Raw genomic sequence first — 20,722 nt, forward strand, 5'->3', positions numbered from 1 at the left:
TTTTTGTCCTCCGCTTACGAACAAACCTCTCGCCTTACGAGCAATTCGACATGCCGGCCATTGAGTATGTAGAAATGTTCTCGTTTAGTGCGTCAATAAAATCAACAGTAGCGACATCATCAATCATCAGTATATACTTGTGGTAGTAACGTGAACGCTATTGGTCTTACAACGTCACACTGACGGTCTCACTCACGGTGTCTAAATATATTACCATTTAAGTGTAGTGTTTGTACAGCTAAAGGGAAAAACAGCTGACATGAAATTAAATGTGCCGATTGCAGGACAAAGAATTGTCATTGGTTTAAATATGTTTTTTTTTAAATTAATTGTCAATACATTCCAACCGTTTAAAAAAAAAAGTGCGAATAATTATCAGTCAGTCACGGAGATGCGAATATGCTATTGGTCGATTAAGGTCACCCGGTCTCACTCACGGAGATGCTATTGGCCGGCGTCACACGTCAATCACAGAAATGCCGATACGCTATTGGCCGAACGCCTTTATCTAGCTTGAAGGGACAGGATGGAAGGAAGCAGAGAAAATTAGTGAAAAACGGAATGTTGTGAAGACTTTGCAAACTTTATCTGTTAGACATAGCTTCTAAAATTACTAGCAGCGGTAAAGAAAGAAATAAGAGGATGATGTTTTAGTATCTGCGTGATTTGCACCCTGACTGAAAGAGTTACTGTAACACTGTAAGACCAATAGCATATCTATCGCCGTGTTATCTTTGAGCGTTGGACTCTGCCCCCCTCTGCTTACACCCAGCTCAAGTCTCGGCGTTTCAAAGGTAAAAGCTATTTATCCATTGTAGTTATTATATAATGCAAGTGTACAGCAGATTATGTCACTCAATTTCAATATATGTATACAGTGTGTCGTTTTTACCTAAGGCTTCGGCGCGCATTGCACACATTCACGAATTAACATGGGTTTGGATTGCCCGCTATACGAGCAATTCGAGATACGAGCGCTATACGAGCAATTCGAGATACGAGCGTAGCCGCTGAACGGATTAAGTTCGTAACCCGGGGGCCCGCTGTATATGTGTATATATATATATATATATATATATATATATATATATATATATATATATATATATATATATATATATATATATATATATATATATATATATATATTTTGTCCAGGCCACATATATGTATGTGTATATATATATATATATATATATATATATATATATATATATATATATATATATATATATATATATATATATATATATATATATCTTTCGAATTATCTTTCAGCATAATGCTCACAGAATTGACCTGTTGGCAACCAAGTTTTTGAATTGCTACAAGATGGAAGCAAAAGCACTATACTAAACTCCTCCAAATTAATCAGTTTTCAGCCGATACACAAGTTGTCATCATCATGCTTATTGTGAATCGATATTCCTATGACTAAGTCCTCTGTACAGTTTTGTCTGTGCCAATTTCCTGAGTAAAAACACGCTCACCCCATCTTTTTTTTTTTTTTTTTTAATGGTGGGGAACTTCCTGATAAAAATACTGTACTGACATTTCCATTGATTTAAGATGTGAGCCTGTCCACAGGACTGAATTGAAGTCATAAGTCAAGGCATCAATTTCCTTATCAAAAACAAAGTCATAAGAAATGTATTGCAATAAACGATTTGGATAGAAATCTGTGGAATGTTCAGAAGCCAAAATGCTCGTTGGGCTTTTTTTTTTTTTTGAGAGACGTGGCCTTGTGTTCGTCTACCTGACGCGCGCTGAGAAGCAGCGCATGTACTCGGTCACCCAGCGCTCATCGGTCGTCACCGAGGCGGTCAGGTGACGGTGCTGCCAGCGTCTCAGCTTGTCCGGGTCGGCCGAGCGAGCGCGGCGCCGATCGACCGCCATCGTTGTCTGGATGCTGGCGTTGGAACAGTCACTCTGCATTCCAGCAAATGGGAAAACGCTCACTTCAACTTTTAATCCAAATAATTAACTCTTTCAAACTAAAAGACAAAGTCATCACAAGGGTGTCAAACTCGATTTACCTTGCGGGGCAATTAAAGGAAAACCAATTCCATAGTGGGCCAGACCAATAAAATCATGGTATATATTTATTTCACTTCAAAACGACTTCATATTTACCGGTATATTGTTTTTTTCTGTATTTTTTTCATACTGCCCACAATTGTACAAGCACAACATTTCTCTTAATCGTATAACATTCCAAATGTTTAATTTATTGAAAAGATTCAGCCCATTTTATACTTTAGGTCCCCAACTGCCCGTCTGCAGCCCGGTACCGGTCCATGGATCAACTGATAACGGGCCCCAAGGGCTGCACCCAAAATGATGTTTTGAAACTGATTTAGTTTATCCTTTAACAGTTCATTTCTGCTGTTTGGCTTGTTTTTGGTGCCGCCTCTGGCTGCTCTTTATATTACATTATTTAGTGAGGAAGGATGGTGCAGCTCCAGGTGAGAGCAGTCCCCCAACTTCCCCGGTTCATTGACCGGTCCATGGTTCTAAAAAGGTTGAGGAACCACGCTTTACATTACAAAATCATCTTGCGGGCCGGATCAATCTCGTTTGCGGGCCAGAACCAGCTCATAGGCCGCATGTTTGACACCACTGCATGATAGACTGCAGGGGTGTCCAAATCTGGTCCTCAAGGCCCGGTATCCTGCATGTTTTCCTGGTTTCTTTCCGCAACACAACTGATTCAAAGGATCAACTCATCAGCAAGCTCAGCAGAAGCCTGATATCGATCCTAATCATTTGAATCAGGAAAACTTGGAAAACATGCAGGACAGCGGCCAAATCAAAAATCCACATTACAAGAACATTTAAAAAAAATATATATTAAATATATTAAAAAATATATATTAAAAAAAAATGGCCTAACATAACCTGACATCATTATCATAATGAACTCTAATAATTACAACTACAATGAAAGTCGACTTCATTTCAAACTCATTTTTACTACATATTAATTATATATATGTTTTATTTATAAACTTATTCTCAATATTATGTTCTTTTCGTGTCATATTCATTTGGTTTTACGAATCATTAATATCAAGTTTAATCAGTGATCGGAATTTTTCTCTCCTAAATAAGGTCACGCGTTGAAACATTGCCTTAGCATTAGCTTAGCCAAGTTAACTACTTACATTATTGGGAGTGGCGGCTTTTCCGGAGCGTTCGTCTTCACACCGGCTGCCCCTGGTGCCCCCCAGTGGCGGTTGGCTCTTGGCTCGCTCCGCCTTGGTGTCGGCCTTCCACCTGTTGTCCTGGCAATTGTCTTGCCGACAGCGTCGCCGTCGTCCCTGTACAGGCGGTGACTCTGCAGGATTGTTGTTTGGGTTGGACGAATTCTGTGGCTTGTCAGCGCCGTCTATCTCGTCTGCACCGTCGCTCGCTTGTGAATTCTCTGTCAGTCACAAACCCAGACGCAAAACTCGATTGGCTCAAGGTTTATTTCACGACAATTTTAATTCACAACTATTTTGATCATCATTGTTTAGAGTAGGCTGGTAACTAACGAGTCTTAACATTAAATCCCAAAGACGTATTTTTGTTCAAAGCCAGGCACTTACTTTTATTTTTTTTTTCACAGTAAACAATAAGCAAACAGAAGCTGACAAGTATTAATTCTGAGTGTGAGCTGCAATCTTACTCGCCACCAGGGGGCACTCCACTAGTATGCTCAATCACGCATGTTACTGTTGTGTTGGTGCAGTATTCTAACAATCTTCATGTTTCGGTGTGGTGTTGTTTCTAATCGCCTGAAGGCATGATGTTGCTGTAATATTTTTTTTTTTTTAATTCCCTATACCATTTTTAGGCATAAATATCTTATGTCTCAACCTGCGGCCAATAGTTTAGTGTGGCCAGTATGTGACAATATTAGATTTTCTGTTCAGTTTTTGTCGTTGTGATTAATAATCCAGTATGAAAAATCCAGTGTCAAATCCATTGTCAAAAAATGTATCTATTCTTTTGACAATCAATAAGTTTTCGATTTGTTTTCACCTGCTGGTGCTGCAGCGTCGCCGTCCTCCGCCTCCTCTTTCTCCTCAGCCTGGTCGGAAGGCGGCCCGATCTCAGGACCGGACCTCAACTGGTTCGTCTCGACGGCAGGGGGCAGCGGCGCCACCCGGTTGCATCCCAGCCGGAGCGTAGTCCTGGGTGTGGACTGGCCGCTGGACAGCACCGAGCCGTACTCAACAGCCTCCCAAAACCAGGGCTTGTGCGAGTGTTCCATGACCCGGCGGGTCAGGCGGTACTTGAGCGAGTCCTCGTAGCATTTGGAGAAGGTCTCCCACTTGGGCTCACGGAACTTCTTCATGTACTCCGTTCGGATTTTCTTGGTCACCATGGCGACGGGTGCCGTGTCGCTGCAATGGCAAAGGCGAGATGAAGTAACCTCGTAAATTGCACGCCTCGGATGATTTCAAGAAAATCGATGAATCGGTAGATTGTCAATTCATCAATGAATCATTTCTTTTTTAACTTGATTTACTATTCATCCCTCTATTCATGGCATTATTTCAAATTGACGAAGCAGAAACTGCACAAGCATTAATGACTTATGATCAAGTAACTGGTTTGGTCTGTAAATGTCAGTGAACGGTTAAAAAAAGTTTATCACCATTTTCAATGTAAAAGTAGATCTATGAGACCAACGATAAACTGCTTTTGATTGAATATTATATGAATATATATGTTAATATTGTTGGGAGGTTTTGTCAAAATAATTATGTAATAATGATCGTCAATCAATGGCAAGCTCATAAAGACAAGAAAAGAGACACAAGCTGTTAGAAGTCAGTCTGTTCTCCCTAACAATATGTTGTGATTTTTTTTTAATTAGTTATTTAGTCCACATTAAAAAAAAATAAAAAACGTATATTGAATTGCGATTAGTGGCAACTCGAACGATTTTCAGCGCATCCCAAAGGGTCCGATTTGTTTTTTCGACCCGTTTCGGCACTTTACGGCAAGGACTTCTAAGTGACGTCACCTGACAGGTGCAGTACTAGGCCGCGCCCCCTAATAGGCTGAGCTCAGCTTAGCGTGTGGAACTCCTACACACACGCACACATGACGCGCAACCTGTCAGCTTCAATGGAAACCACATCTATTATTGATGGTTCACCTGAGCTGGATGCGTTTTTTAGATGAGCGGCTGTGGGTTTTTTGGGGGTGAGAAAACGTCGTGATGATGTGTGTTCAAACGCTCAACGACGGCAGAAATGTTCCCGCCGTTCGGCTGATTCATAAAGACGGCGACGGAAACGGAGCAAATTCAAATGTTTCCACTTACGCACAACTTTATTCCAGGACGGAGTATGGGCTCCTTTGCGAAACGCTCGAGTCGCGTGAATCCCACTAAAGGAGCATCAGCATCGGTTCGGCTCTGTGCAGAATCCCGGAGAGTAGCTCAAGCTCGCATGAGTGGAGACAACCTTTTCCGGTTTGGAGTTTCAGAGTACGAGGCTGAAAGTAGAAAGTTTTACGGATGTGGGCTGCAAAGTAAGACACATTAGCCTTTTTTAGGTTTAGGGATTTACACTGTTACTTTTGTTTGTTTCTTTGTTTTTTAAATTTCACTTCCAGGACTCATTTGAAAAAGATTCTTATTCTCAATGGGACTTAATTCGATGTCAAACTATTTTTTTTTTAATCCTGGGCCATATTGTAGTTATGGTTTCTGTACTTGGTCGCGTGAACTGTTGCCAATGTTCGATTCATGCTTTCACAGATTGAGATTACTGTATATCAATGTAAATTTTGCTTGGTATATTGAATAGGTTGCCCTTCACACTCCAGTCACATTGTGTCGCTAGTGAGCTTCGACGTCTTTTGTAACGGTAGCAACGGGGAACGAGAAGAGGGAGAACCATCACACCTTAGTGTGATGGAGGTTGAGACGGAGGCGGAACGACGTGATGGAGCCCCCGTCCTTGTTCTGCTGAACCCATCCAGAGTAAAACCAGTCGCAGATCCCTGAGAGGACCGGAGGAATATGCAGTGAGTGCAAACCGGTCACCGGCGCGTTTAAGAAGCCCGCTACCGTCATAGCCGCCGGACTGGGCGGGCTAGCAGGGGAGCTAATAGTTAGCTGTTAGCTCGGCGGGAAAAGTACGGAAACACAGCAACCTTTAGAGCATTGTACAAAATTGCAGGTGTGAGCTGACTGCCTTGCAATCGGCTTGGTTCCAGCTTCCTTTTAAAATGGCGCTAGCCTGTGGTATTATTAAACGTCTCTAGTACGTTCGCTGGAAAGTGTCAGACCTATTCGTGATATTCGATACCCCCCCCAGACTACTTTGTAATGATCGATTACCCCCCACCAGCCCAAGAATTGGAAGTGGTCCAGCCCACTTAGGAATAGTTTTTCCTCTATGCGGCCCGTGAACTAAAACAAGTATGGCACCCCTGCATTAGCACTTCAAATTTACCCCCAATAAAAAAAAAACAACAGAATTTTAAAACCTGACCTCTATAGCTTAAGTATTGTATCTCTATCTAAACCACAGGTGTCAAAGGTCAGTTCTTGAGAGCTGCAATCCTGCATGTTTTCGATGCTTCCTCATTAACCACACCTGATTCAAATCATTTTCAAGCCCCACCAGAGCTTGTTGATGAGCTACCCATTTGAATCAGATGTGCGCAAGAGAGGAGCATCGAAAACATGCCAAATTGCGGCCCTCGTGGACTGGCCTTTAACACATTCTGTTTAATTTAAAGTACAAATTTTGGCTCATTGGCTCTAGCCTACTAAGCTGTGGGCATTTGGGCCTTTCCAGCACATGTGTTTTGGTAGGATGTGATTCTCGTTGCTGTTATGCTGAAACAACAGTAGACATCAATGAATAAATGATTCAAAATCTTCTGCATACATTTCTCTTTCTGATATTTTCAATAACTGATCATGTAAACAAGGATAAGCTTGCCCTACAAAATGGCGCCTAGTTGCGAGATTGCGACGTCAGTGAATACTATCTATTGGTTGCAGCTCAGGATGATCAGCTTGTAGATCATCACAGGTGTCGAACTCCAGTTCTTGAGGTCCGGTATCCTGCAGTGGGATCATTTTCAAGCTCTTGCAGAACTTGCTGATAAGGTAATTATTTGAATCAGGTGTGTTGCACAAAGAAAACTCCAAAACATGCAGGGTACCAGCCCTAGAGGACTGGAGTCCAACACCTATGAACATTTGAGTAGCTCATCAGCAAACTCTGCAGGAACTTGAAAATGATCCTAATTGTTTGACTTATGTGTCTATACAGTATAGGGAATATGTGTAATTTTTTGCATGCGCCTATGGGGCTTTAGAGGCATTAAGGTAAATGTAGCAATACACACTCCTCCTCCGACTGTGGTAGCTATAATAGACATGGCAATCTCCGGAAAAGTGCCACCCCCCCATGTAACATAATTTAATGATGACTAGACCTATGATTATATTTAAAACATACTGTAGGTTGTTAAGAAAACATTTATTTGCAATTTTTAAAAAATCTCAAATAATTCATTAAATTTTAATGCTAAACGGTCTAAAACTTACACATTGTCACCCTATGAGAGAACATGGAAATGGTTCAAAATTGCGGCCCTCAAGTACTGGAGCTTGAAACCTATGATCTAGTAGCTTCAATTCTTGACAGCGCTTTTCCAAGCACCCGACGATGCATAACAATAATGCCCGGTGGTAATGAAAATGTGGATCATGTCACGAAGCACCACGGTAGTGGAGGATTAACTAGCCTCAGCTGTCGGCTGATGGTCAACGGCAGAGTAGCGGCCGGAAGATTCTTATCAGAGGTCCAATGGGTGAGGAGAAAGGACATTGGTAGTCCTGTCAAGCTGATGCGGCAAAAGGTCCAAATTACTGTAGGGATTCAGGTAACAATTTCTTGAATAATCTGTCAGCAATTTTTTCAGCTAATTTTTTCATCAGATGCGCGACGAATGGCATCTGTTACTTGACAGTGTAGCCAGGCTGTTTTGGATGTGACAACTGAGCAATGCGCAAAGGGTTGGGGTCTTTGTGCAATCCTAAGCGTCCTCTGTTTTGCCGGCAGGCCATGAAGCGGGTCCGCACGGAGCAGATCCAGTACGCCGTGGCTCAATACCTCAAGCGCAGGCAGTATGTGGACTCGGCCGACGGCTCCCTGAAAGCCCCTAAGCTCTTCCAGACGGCCGAGGAGATGGCTGCCAGCCTCATGGGTGCGTTTAAACCTTTCGGCATCATGTTACACATTATTTAAATTCCTTAGATTTTAATTTTTTTAATGATATCATAAAAGAATCAGTCAGTGGAAAAACACCAGAGAGCTGAAATTCCCATCGAAACTTGTAAAATTTCAAAATGCAACAGTGCTCATTTTACGTGTGAAAAGTGTTGGGACATAGCTAAAAAAAAGATTAAACACAAATTTTAATAAAGGTAAGACGATACATTACAAGATACAGACGCAGCGGCCAGAGGCGGCGTCAAAAGTTTTAAATGTCGCAATCTCGCAGTGGCCGAGAAATCTCGCATTTTGTCTGCTTGTATCCGGGATCTCGTTCTTTCAGTCACGACCCACAGTTCGTGACCATAGGTGAGGGCAGGAACTTTGATCGACCGGTATATAGAGAGCTTTGATCTCCGGCTCAGCTCTCTCTTCACCACAACAGACCGGTACAGAGTCCGCATTACCGCAGACGCTGCACCAAACGCCTGTCGAGCTCACGTTCCATCCTACCCTCACTCGTGAACAAGACCCCAAGATACTTGAACTCCTCCACTTGGGGCAGGACTCCTTCCCCGACCCGGTGAGGGCACTCCACCCTTTTCCGACAGGCGACCATGGTCTCGGATTAGGAGGTGCTGATCTTCATCCCAGCCGCTTCACACTCTGCTGCGAACCGCTCCAGCGGTCTGAAGAAGCCAACAGCACCACATTGTCTGTAAATAGCAAAGATGCAATGCTGAGACTCCCAAACCGGACTCCCTCAACGCTTAGGCTGTGCCTAGAAATTTTGCCCATAAAAACTTTTTTTTTTTTTTTCATAGTATAATTGCACAACAATATTTTGAAAGATGACTGATTTGAAATTAAAGACCATCGAGTGATCCTGAGTACAGTGATCCTTCGCTGCTTTGCGCTTCGATTTTCGCACTCCGTCTTTCTCAGATTTTTTCAAGGGGGAATAAAAAAAGCTATACTGTATGTATAGCTATACTGTGTTTCTTGCATGCCAGACAGACAGCTTAACTATAAATGCACTTGCCACGGGCCCCCCTCAGGCATGGAACTACTGTAGAACACATTTACTTAAGTCTTAAATGATTAAACTTTATATACTTTACAGTAAATGAACAGTTCCCCCTTTCCTTTGAAATATATGTATATATTTATGTGTGTGTGTGTTTGTGTGTGTGTGTGTGTGTGTGTGTGTATGTATGTATATATATATATATATATATATATATATATATATATATATATATATGTGTATATATGTGTGTGTATATATGTGTGTATATATATATATATATATGCTTGATTGGATTAATATTAAGAGGCTGGCCATGAAAGTCATCTATCCATTCAATTAAAAAAAGGGTTAAAAAATGTAGTTGTAGTCTTGTTACTGCCACACAACCTATTAGTATAAAGTATTTTACATGACAAATTCTCATCCATGGCACTGTAAGAGTTAGCAAAAACTTCCAACATAACTACAATTGAAAAAACATTGTAATTATTGTATTTTCCGCACTATAAGGCGCACCGCATTATAAAACTCACCCCCAATTAATGACATATTTGAAAACGTTTTCCGCACTATAAGGCGCACCGGATAATAAGGCGCACCCTCAATTAATGACGTATTTTAAAAAATTTTCAATCACAATATAGTAATACTCAATAACAATAACTCAAATAATAACTCTAAACTCTCAATAGCATAATAACTCAATGTCAATATGACCAACCTTGTTCAACTGTAAACACACAAAAGAAACAGATAAAGCTTACTCTATCAGTTCATTCCCTAGCTACGAATCCCAATCTCAATATTGACCCATATATAAGGCACACCTGATTATAAGGCGCACCATCAGCTTTTTAAAAAAATTAAGGCTTTTAGATGTGCCTTATGGTGCGGAAAATACGATAAATTAAATGTTCAGATTTGTTGGAGCTGAAGACCCAGGTCTGAAACCCAGCGCCCACCACAAATACAATATAGATAAAAATAAAATCAAACGAATTGATGTAAGAAGGAAAACTAACTAATTTTAAAGCACAAAAGTCTCAATGAAATACAACTAACTTCAGTGAAAAAACTGCTGCAAGTATCAAATCTTAATCCATTTTCACCAAGAATATAACCTTCTTGTGTGCGTTTGTGTGTGCGCGCAGTTCAGAGTGAGTTGGGGTGCGCCAACATCGTATCGGCGGCGCCGTGCCAATCTGACCCGCAGCAATACGAATTGCAGTTCGCCAGGCTACGCGGCTTCCTGTCAGGTAAGATGTTGCTGCCACGCCGCATTCCGCGCATTTACCGTACGCTTGGCACACGCTCCTTACCGCACGCACTTCACTGACTCTTTGAATGACCTAAAAGTTGCACTAAGCCGATGCGGTTTTTGTGCTTCCTTTTTGCTCGTGCCCTTGTGACAAACATGATGCACACAAACCAGTGAGAACAATACAGTGGGCCCCCGTGTTACGAACTTAATCAGTTTATCGGCTACGCTCGTAACTTGAACTGCTCGTATGACGGGCAATCCAAACCTATGTTAATTAGTGAATGCGTGCAACGCGTGCAAAAACCTTAGGTAAAAACATCACTACTTTATACACATATTAAAAATGAGTAACATAATCTACTTTACAGTTAAATAACATATACAAAGGAAAAATGACATTTACCTTTGGGGCGACGTGACGAGCTGGGTGGAGGCCCATGGGGAGCAGAGACCAACCCGCAGAATTTATTTATTTTCTTAAATGGGAACTTTTCTCAAACTAGAACATATCACCGGCGATTTCCTTCTCTTTAATCCATAGTAGGAGAAGCCTCTCAATTTTGTTGTCGATCGAGGTCCGTACCCCGGCAAGGAAAGTCTTGCCCTTAGAAGATTGCCGAGCGGTTATGGGCATACTCACGAGCCATGCGTGCGCCTCCTTCGTATTTTTTTTTTTTTTATCTCCTGCTTGGTTTCTATTGTCATCATCCTCTTACTTCTTCCTTTACCGCCACTAGCAATTTTAGAAGCCATTTCTAACAGATAAAGTTTGCAAAGTCTTAACAACATTCCTTCCTTCCGTTTTTCACTCATTTTCTCTCCTTCCTTCCATCCCGACCAGCTGTGCCATCAAGCTAGATGAAGGCGTTCGACCAATAGCATATCGGCATCTCCATGACTGACACCGTGACTGAAACAGTGACTGTGACATTGTAAGAGCATATCAGCCTTACCGTGTCATGCGTGAGCAGATGATTTCGTTGATGTAGCAAAGCGAGGTCAATTGTACTTACTCATTGACTGGCAACGCGTGGTGAAATCTTAGTTAAAACCATCACGAATTTACACACATATTTAAAGTTAGTACCATAATCTACTGTACAGTTAATTTAATTAACATGGATATACAATGGATAAATGACATTTTCCTCTGGGGCGACGTGACTTGAGCTGAGTGGAGACGGAGGTGAGCAGAGAACAACCCGCAGAATTTATTTATTTTCTCAAACTAAAACATATCACCGGCGATTTCCTTCTTGTTAATCCATAATAGAAGAAGCCTCTCCATTTTTTTTGTCGAGCGAGGTCCGTCCCCCGGCAAGGAAAGTCTTGCCCTTAGAAGATTACCGAGCGGTTTCGTCTATACTCACGAGCAAGGTTAACTATGCATGCGCCTCCTTCGTATTTTTTTATTATCTCCTGCTTAGTTTCTATTGTCATCATCCTCTTACTTCTTCTTTTACCGCCACTTGCAATTTTAGAAGCCATGTCTAACAGATAAAGTTTGCAAAGTCTTCACAACATTCCTTCCTTCCGTTTTTCAGTCATTTTCTCTCCTTCCTTCCGTCCCGACCAGCTGTGCCATCAAGCTAGATAAAGGCGTTCGGCCAATAGCATATTGGCATTTCTGTGATTGACGTGACGCCGGCCAATAGCATCTCCGTGAGTGAGACCGGGACCGTGACCTTAATCGACCAATAGCATATCGGCATCTTCGTGACTGACTCCATGACTGACACCGTGACTGAGACAGTGACTGTGACATTGTAAGAGCAATAGCGTTCAATGTTGCCGTGATGAGCATCAACTTCTGATTTAGTTGACGTAGCAAAGCGAAAATAAATGTACGAATTCAATGGCTGGCATGTCGTATTGTTCGTAAGACGGAAGGTTTGTGCGTAAGTGAGGGACAAAAAACTCCGTGGTCCACGCTCGTAAGTCGAAATGTTCGTAAAAGAGGGTGTTCGTAAACCGGGGGCCGACTGTACTAAGAATTCCAAGATCATAATGTTAAAATTGTAGAAGCCAGCAGCTATTCGATCAGCAGATCATTTTTGAAAATGGATGAAATGTTTCGATACATTTTTCATTAAAAAAAAAAAAAATCGTCCTGATGCTCAGAATTTCAGCCTTCCAATTTCTGCAGGGGGAGGAACAGTGAATCCAACACTGTGGGTGCGGAATTCAAAATTCGTCTTTTTTTTTTCTCCTCAGAATGCTATTTTTTTCCCAACAAATGCACAGTAAATTTATCTGTGTGTTGTTAAACACACTTCAGATAGAAAAGTTTTGATGACTAAACACAATACATTAACACCAACTGCCAATGTTTCGCGTGTGAAGAGAAAATCCAAACAAATGATTTTCATTTCCACTGTGAGCGAGAGAGCGCTATTGCGAGCGCGCCCAAAAAAATTTGAGCGGAGAAAATAAAACTGAGCGAACGAAAACAGATTTTTGAGCGGAGAAAATCAAACTGAGCGAGCGAAAAAAGGTTTTGAGCGCAGGAAAAAAACGAAAAGAAGTTGCTCGCTCAAAATTCCTTTTTGCTCGCTCGCGATAGCGCTCTCTCGCTCAACATCTCGCTCTTGCTCGCGATACTCCTCGTTCAACATCGCGTTTGCTCAACATTGAGCTTGCTTGAGTCGTCCTCTGTGTGCGCTCAGTTCTTCTCACACGTTACGTTTGTGCCACAAAGATAGCCAGTCAGAGCTTGTAAAAGCACCGATTGACAGCTTGGTATCCAATGAGATTGCTGGTTGTGTTCACACGGAACGCGCAAACAAGAGTGCGTCACATCAACTTGGGCAGGAGGAGGTGGGCTTATATCATTAACGTACAAAAACTAACAAGATAGTTCTGTCAAATGATGCGATACAGCAATAATAATAACATTAAAAGTAATGCCCATACATTGTTTCCAAAGTCTACATTCTCTCGCCCAAGTCCGTGTTGACACACTCTCGTTTGCTCGTTCCGGGTGAACACAACAAGCAATCTTATTGGATACTAAGCTGTCAATCAATGTGCTTTTTCAAACTCTGGTCCTTAATGTAGCAAACGTTGGATTCGTTCACTCCCAAATGGCGGGCCATGGCTGCATAACTTCTCCCTTCGAGAAGTATCACGTTCTCAGCAATTGTCATCATTTTTTGTTGGCGTTAAGGCTCACTGCAAGCCTTCACGGGAGCAGTACGCTGGGAGCTATTGCAAAAAGTTCAATATTTAATGATAAAAAATCCTTGAAGTGAAGCCGCGTCATGGAAAAAAAATCTGCAATGTAGCGAATCCGCGATAGTGGAACCGCAAAATAGCGAGAGTTCACTGTAGTGTTTATTTTAATTAGATGATTTTTTTTATTTTATTTTTAATTGTATTTTATGTCATATTTATATAATATTTTATTTAATCTTTAATTTGCATGACAGTGCAGAAAGTATATAAGGATTTATTCAGATTCAATGATTGGTTTCGAAGATGTAGTGGTAGAGCAAATGTTTTCTTTTGATTCATGTACAGACTGTACATTTTGAGAGTCTTAAATTGTGATGATTTGGACAATTGAAAAACTTTTCTCTGTGGGCGTTACACCTTTCCAAGTTGTTAAAAACCGGCGCCATGTGAGCCAACGTTGTCTTTTGCTTCAGAAGCCGACATCTCATGGGCCAAGGAAGTGAGCACGCTCCTCTACCCGCTCTTTGTCTACCTACACCTGGACATGCTGCGCTGCGGCCTCAAGTCAGCGGCCGACGCCTTCTACAGCCGCTTTCACGCCCCCTTCCTGCAGGATGCCGAGCAGCGGGCCACAGTGGAGCAGCTGCGCCACGCACTGGGCACTCAGGACGTGGTGGCGGGCCTGGCCGCCTTCCTGGAGCGCAAGTACGTGGTGCGCCTGAGCGAGGGCGCCCATGCCTACCTGCTACGCTACTTGCAGAGCCATGACAACGCCGCCATCTGCAAAGTCCTGGCCGCGCACCTGCATCTGGAGGTGGGTGCCCAAATGGAACTCTTTTGCTTAAGACATTCTGGCTGATCTTGCCAAAGGCTCATTTAGGAACAATTTTAGAAAGGTTTGACTTGACAGGTCTTCAAATAAGCACATGTTGATGCCACATTGGCAGCTTCTGTAGTTGTGCCTTTTTTAAATTTATTTTTTAATCTATTTTAATTCTGTTAGCGGTCATTCGTTTTTGGAGCAGGTCTTTTCTTTTTTTTTGTTTATTTATTTATTTAAATTCTGTCGGACATTAATTTTTAGAGCAGGTTTGTTATTTTTTTTCTTTTGAATTATATGGCATGTCGTTCAGGAAATTAATATTTGAATATATTGAGTGAAAACCCGAATATATTGATTGAAGGTTGAATATATGATTGATGCTTGAATATATTAAATGAAACCCTGAATATATTGCTTGATGCTTGAATATATTGAATGAAAACCCGAATACAGTGGGCCCCCGTGTTCCGAAATTAATCCGTTCAGCGGCTAGGCTCGTAACTCGAATTGTCCATATGACGGGCAATCCAAACCTATTTTAATTAGTGAATGCGTGCAACGCGTGCAAAAACCATAGGTAAAAACATCACAACTTTATACACATATTAAAATTTAGTAACATAATCTACTGTACAGTTAAATTAAATAACATAAATATACAAAGGAAAAATGACATTTACCTTTGGGGCGACTTGAGCTGGTGGTGGGTGGAGGCGGAGGGGAGCAGAGACCAACCCGCAGAATGTATTTTATTTTTTTTCTTAAATGAGAACTTTTCTTAAACGAGAACATATCACCGGCGATTTCCTTCTCTTTAATCCATAATAGAAGAAGCCTCTCCATTTTGTTGTTGACCGAGGTCCGTCCCCTGACAAAGAAAGTCTTTCCCTTAGAAGACTTGCTTGCTTTCATAGCTTCCTTGTTATTTTAACGAGAATTGTAGCGATTGCCGAGCGGTTACGGCCATACTCACTAGCAAGGTTAACTATGCGTGCGCTTCCTTCGTATTTTTTTATTATCGCCTGCTTAGTTTCTATTGTCATCATCCTCTTACTTCTTCCTTTACCGCCACTTGCAATTTTAGAAGCCATGTCTAACAGATAAAGTTTGCAAAGTCTTCACAACACACCGACCAGCTCGTGCCATCAAGCTAGATGAGGGCGTCCGGCCAATAGCATTTCTGTGATTGACATGACGCCGGCCAATAGCATATCGGCATCTCCGCGACTGAGACTGTGACTGTGACCTTAATCGACCAATAGCATATCGGCATCACCGTGACTGCCTTAATCGTCCAATTGCATATCGGCAGTTCCGTGACATGCGAGAAAAGTTGTTTTTGTTGATGCAGCAAAGCGAAAAAATATAGTGCGGACACACTGACCGGCATGTTGGATGGTTCGTAAGACAAAAGGTTTGTGCGTAAGGGGGTACAAAAAAACGCCGCGGTCCACGTCGTAAGATGAAAAATACGTAAAACGGGGTTCGTAAAACGGGGGCCCACTGTACATATAAATATATATACATACATACATACATACATACAGTTTTGTAGACTTTTTTGCATTTTTGCTTCTTTTTTTCGTTAGTGGTCATTAGTTTTAGATGTTTTTTTATTTTTATTTTTTATATGTATATATTTTTACATAACTACTTCAATTTTGTTTACTTTTTTGTTTGAGTATAATTTTGCTCCTGAGAAGCCACCCAAACACACAGTGTCCTTTACTGAAGAGACTAGGACCTTGTAGGAGAGATTGACTAAACCGTATGTATGTAACACGATGATTTTGTAAATGTAAAGATTCAAAATGAGCTGAATGAGTTTGAAACCCATGGACTAAACCCAAAACACGTCCACTGCAGTGGACTCAAATGAAGAGGAAAATATCTCTCTGCAAAAATAGTGAAGCCAGACTAACCAAACAACCATGTTGCCAGGGAATGCTGTAAACTAGTCACTTAAGTTTTTGTTTTTTTTAAGATGGACATCAAATCAATTATGCAAAATTGCTTTCCACAGGTGAGCGCCTCGAGGCGAAGCGACTACCAGCTTTACGGGGCGGCGGATGATGGCGAAGACAACTGCGAGGCAGCAGAGCTGCTCCCTGCGGGCACCCCGCCCAAGCACGCGTCTCTAGAGGCGCTTCGCGACTGCATCAAAAAGGTGCGCGAGGGTCCACCATCGCTTACCACCGTCTGCTTCTACGCCTTCCAGCACACAGAGCAGCTGCTCAATACGGCCGAAGTGTCGCCCGACAGCCGCCTGCTTGCCGCCGGTTTCGACAACTCCGCCGTCAAGCTGTGGAGCCTGCGCGCACGCAAGCTTAAGGCTAAGCCGCACGTCAACGACGTGTCGCGCGTGCGCCTGGCCTGCGACGTCCTCCAGGAGGAAGTGAGTCGGCTTGACTTGACGGCCCAAACACAATGTCAAATGTGAAACGCATTGCATAGACCGGAGATCCCCAGTCTTTTTTATCACCATGGACCATTCAACACTTGAGATTTTTATTGTGGACGCCACCTCAAAATGTACAAAAAGGTACAAAAATTACATTGATTAAATCAGTCAAATGATTAAATTACTAAATCTATTAATTGGAATACAAAACGTTAATTAGATGCAAATGAGCACAGTACTTTTAGATGCAAAATCTTTGCATCCGCTAATAGGGCTCAGAAACCGTTTTGAAAGTGAGAGCTACTTCTTTGGTACTGAGTAATACAAAGGCCTACCAGTTAATGTGAAGACACTGATCATGTAAATGTTTTCACAATAATTTAGGAACAGCTGTAGTAAATATGTAAATCAAGTGTAATATGTAATGTAAATGTAATACATGTATAATTGTTTGTAAAATTCATAGAAAATCACCAACGTTCTATCACTTGTAAGAACAGGTCTGCGGGCTATTCACGTGATTTTTGGGGGCTACACACTGGCCGCGGGCACCACGTTGATTACCCCAACATTAACATATACGAAAGGGAAATATCTGGCACTGACGCATCCAAGCACTATATAACATGCTAAAGATAAAAATAACATTAGCTAGCATGTTGTTCACAGTCAACAAACAAACTCATTTGGGGCTTATCATAAATGACAACATTTTTACAGAAAAAGTACAACTTGAACACACTCGTGGGTCAAATTTCACAGAGACAGAACAAGGTGTGTGTCACTGCCAGAGGCTGCTCAGCTGAATCTGCACCCAACTGAATCTGCACCGTCCTTCCTCACTACAAAATGTAATATCAACAGTGGCCAGCAGTGGCGCCAAAAATAAAGATAAAGCCAAGCAGCACAAATGAAAGAATAAAGGATAGACTAATTCCGTTCCAGAACAAAATTACAGTGGACTACCAGGTTACGCCGTCCGTAGTTTAAGGTTTTTTCAAGTTACAAAGTTTTTTTTCATTCCATTGTTATGGCATTTTTCTCGCCATACGGCATCAACAACAGTTACGAAATTCAAACTTGGCGTCAGTCTACGTGCATATGACTATGCACACCTCGCTCATACATCACTATATGTTTCACTGCGTACGTCACTAAGATGCTGGTCTGCTTCTGGGCTGCGTCACAGTGTCACTGATATGATAAAGACTTAATCTCATGTGAGTTCTTTCGGTATCGAATTTATTGTACGTTTTATTGCTGAATTCAAACTTGAATTTGTTAGCTGTGGGTTCCAAGATTGGTAGTGATGTTAAAGAAAGTAGTAAGAAGATGATTAGTATGGAAATGAAGCTGGAGATAATCAAGAAACCCCCCCCCCCCCCCCCTTCCTGTTTTTTTCCCAGGCGGACGAGGAAGACACCTCGGGCAGCGAGATCAAGACGCTGCGCGGCCACAGCGGGCCTGTGTTTGGCACGGCCTTTTTGACGGACAGCTCCGGCCTGCTTTCATGCTCGGAGGACACCAGCGTGCGCTACTGGGACCTGGGCAGCTTCACCAACACAGCGCTGTACCGGGGCCACGCCTACCCGGTGTGGGACGTGGACGTCAGCCCATGCAGCCTCTACTTCGTCAGCGGTTCCCACGACCGCACTGCTCGCCTCTGGAGCTTCTCTCGCACCTACCCGCTGCGAGTCTACGCCGGGCACCTGTCTGACGTGGACTGCGTCAAGTTCCATCCCAACTCCAACTATCTGGCCAGTGGCTCCAGTGACAAGACAGTGCGCCTGTGGAGCACGCAGCAGGGCGCCACAGTGCGCCTCTTCACCGGCCACCGCGGGCCTGTGCTGGCACTGGCCTTCTCGCCCGACGGACGCTACCTGGCCTCGGGTGGCGAGGACCAGCGCGTCAAGCTGTGGGACCTGGCCTCGGGGGCGCTGTTTAAAGACCTGCGCGGCCACGCCGACAGCATCACCGGCCTCTCCTTCAGCCCGGACAGCGGCCTGCTTGCGTCCGCCTCCGCCGACGACTCTGTACGCCTGTGGGACGTGGCAGCGTCGCCCGAAGCTGCCTCCTCCGAACTGCTGGGATCCTACGCCGGCGGTGCCGCCGTGCTAGGCGTGCGCTTCGCTGCCTGCAACCTGCTGCTGGTGACAGGCTATGCGCGTGACAAGGCCCAGGCCTAGGGGGTTGGGCGGCGAGGATGTCGGTTCACGCGAACCCAGCAAGTGAATAGCAGGTTTGCTATGGGGCCGCTCTCACTTGGCTCCCTGTTTGTCTTTGCAGGATCTTGCCATCATCTCCTTTTGAGCAAAAAAACCCTGCCGAATCCATCTCAGGGCCCTCCGCCGCAGATGCAAAATTTGCAGGGACCCGTCGGGCATTCCCAGGGGCCATCAGTATTTGGCAAACCTCCCATAACTCATACTTGGAGCCCCTAATCATTTTCAAGCAAAACCTTTGGCCTGGAATGTCTTAATGCTTGTTTATTGAAGAACTATCCAGATTGCAAAATGATTATTTGTGGTTTTCTATTCTTTATTTCCAACTCCAAACAAAGAGCCACATCTGCATTTCTTCAAAATGGAAGTAATTCATTTCTAGTCAATAGCTTTCGAGTTTTCTCCAGTCGTTGTTTTCCGAAATTTCAAATCAACACATTTTACCTATTTTTGCATGGATTTCAAACAAAAGCAGAAAGTGCAGAGTTCCCAGGGTCAAATTTTGGGGATTTTTTTTAAATCTGTAGGTCAACACAGTTTTCTGTTGGTCATGTTTTGTTTTTTTTGTTGGGTTTTTTTTTTGGCCGTCAGATATTTTTGCCAATAATTGGCACAGGCGATAGTAATCTATTCTGTCCCCAATTTTGTCTTCATTTGGACTCTCTTGGGTGTGTCAGCACCGTGAGATGGATGAATCTGCTTCACTTATTCTATACCAGGGGTGTCTATGCTACGGCCAGGGGGCCATGTGTGTCTCACCAGCCACGTTTTTTTGGCCTGTGTAGAGACAGTCTTTTCATGTTTGTTTCTGGTCTCGAGACCTATCACAGTTACCTTACCAAGTTCTAGTGTGCTCAGTCATGTTTCTGTTGTTCTGTATGTGACTTTCACAGGAAAACGTACTGTTCTATACCATTGACGTCCATGTCAACAGTGAATGAGTCAATACTTATTCCACCAGTGCAAGAATCAAGTCATCTTGTTAACCCGTTTAAATTTTGTGCCCGTTGTTGGGTGATCACAACTGAAATGATCCAAATCGTGTGGCGTAATAAAAATCTGAAAGGAATACTTGGCTTAGAGATGCCGTGCCTGGCAGAACTCGACCAACAAGGATATGTCGTTTGCACTCAGGAAATCCCCATTGTGTTATTTTGTAAAGTTGCATTCTTTCTGGCAGCACGCTTAGTCATGCGTGACGCCACACTTGGCATGAACATTCTTTATTTCAAGTTTTTTCATAATACAAATGTCCCACCTTTTGGTTTGTTTTTTCCCCCCCACACAGGAAGTGTAAATAATGTAAAGTGTGTTTTTGTAATTTGATGCTTTGTTTTGGCTCCAAAAAAAAAAAAAAAGAATATTTGTGTTTTTTCTTTTAATTTTATAGTTGTTAGCCTGGCCGGTTGGATTGCTTCTCAGTATATCAGTGAACTTTAGTTTGTCATCTCTCGCTGCCCTAAAGTAAATCAGGCGAGCGAAAAAGTGATTGAGCCTTGTGGTGGCACCAGCGAGCACAGAAAAAGAACTGTATTAGTTCCCAGAAAACACAAATATAATCGATGATTATAGCA

The 20,722-nt window shown here is 42.7% G+C and overlaps 2 protein-coding genes across 4 annotated transcripts; one reads left to right on the plus strand and one right to left on the minus strand.

The window, feature by feature from the left end:
- Window positions 1–1,269: 1,269 nt before the first annotated feature.
- Window positions 1,270–5,447, minus strand: ccsapa (centriole, cilia and spindle-associated protein a). Its single transcript, XM_088420540.1, has 4 exons — window positions 5,321–5,447; window positions 4,027–4,391; window positions 3,165–3,424; window positions 1,270–1,929 (listed from the first exon to the last, which is right to left on the minus strand). Exons 2-4 carry the CDS (start codon window positions 4,370–4,372, stop codon window positions 1,753–1,755), a joined length of 783 nt encoding a protein of 260 aa, XP_088276666.1. The 5' UTR covers window positions 4,373–4,391; window positions 5,321–5,447; the 3' UTR covers window positions 1,270–1,752.
- A 28-nt stretch (window positions 5,448–5,475) lies between these two features.
- On the plus strand, window positions 5,476–20,722 carry taf5l (TAF5-like RNA polymerase II, p300/CBP-associated factor (PCAF)-associated factor). Of its 3 annotated transcripts, none has more exons than XM_088420537.1 (7): window positions 5,476–5,529; window positions 5,808–6,027; window positions 8,085–8,229; window positions 10,419–10,523; window positions 14,176–14,516; window positions 16,549–16,920; window positions 18,333–20,722. In XM_088420537.1, the coding sequence occupies exons 3-7, from the start codon at window positions 8,088–8,090 to the stop codon at window positions 19,110–19,112; spliced, it is 1,740 nt and encodes a 579-aa protein (XP_088276663.1). In that variant the 5' UTR covers window positions 5,476–5,529; window positions 5,808–6,027; window positions 8,085–8,087; the 3' UTR covers window positions 19,113–20,722. The 3 variants fall into 3 exon arrangements, with proteins under 3 accessions (XP_088276663.1, XP_088276665.1, XP_088276662.1); XM_088420539.1 differs by lacking the exon at window positions 5,476–5,529 and having other exon boundaries at window positions 5,690–6,027; window positions 14,176–14,201; window positions 14,316–14,516; XM_088420536.1 differs by lacking the exon at window positions 5,476–5,529 and having other exon boundaries at window positions 5,691–6,027.

Source organism: Hippichthys cyanospilos, chromosome 7 (genome assembly GCF_059441005.1).
Source record: "Hippichthys cyanospilos isolate Australia breed blue-spotted pipefish chromosome 7, RoL_Hcya_1.0, whole genome shotgun sequence".
Lineage (NCBI taxonomy): Eukaryota > Metazoa > Chordata > Actinopteri > Syngnathiformes > Syngnathidae > Hippichthys > Hippichthys cyanospilos.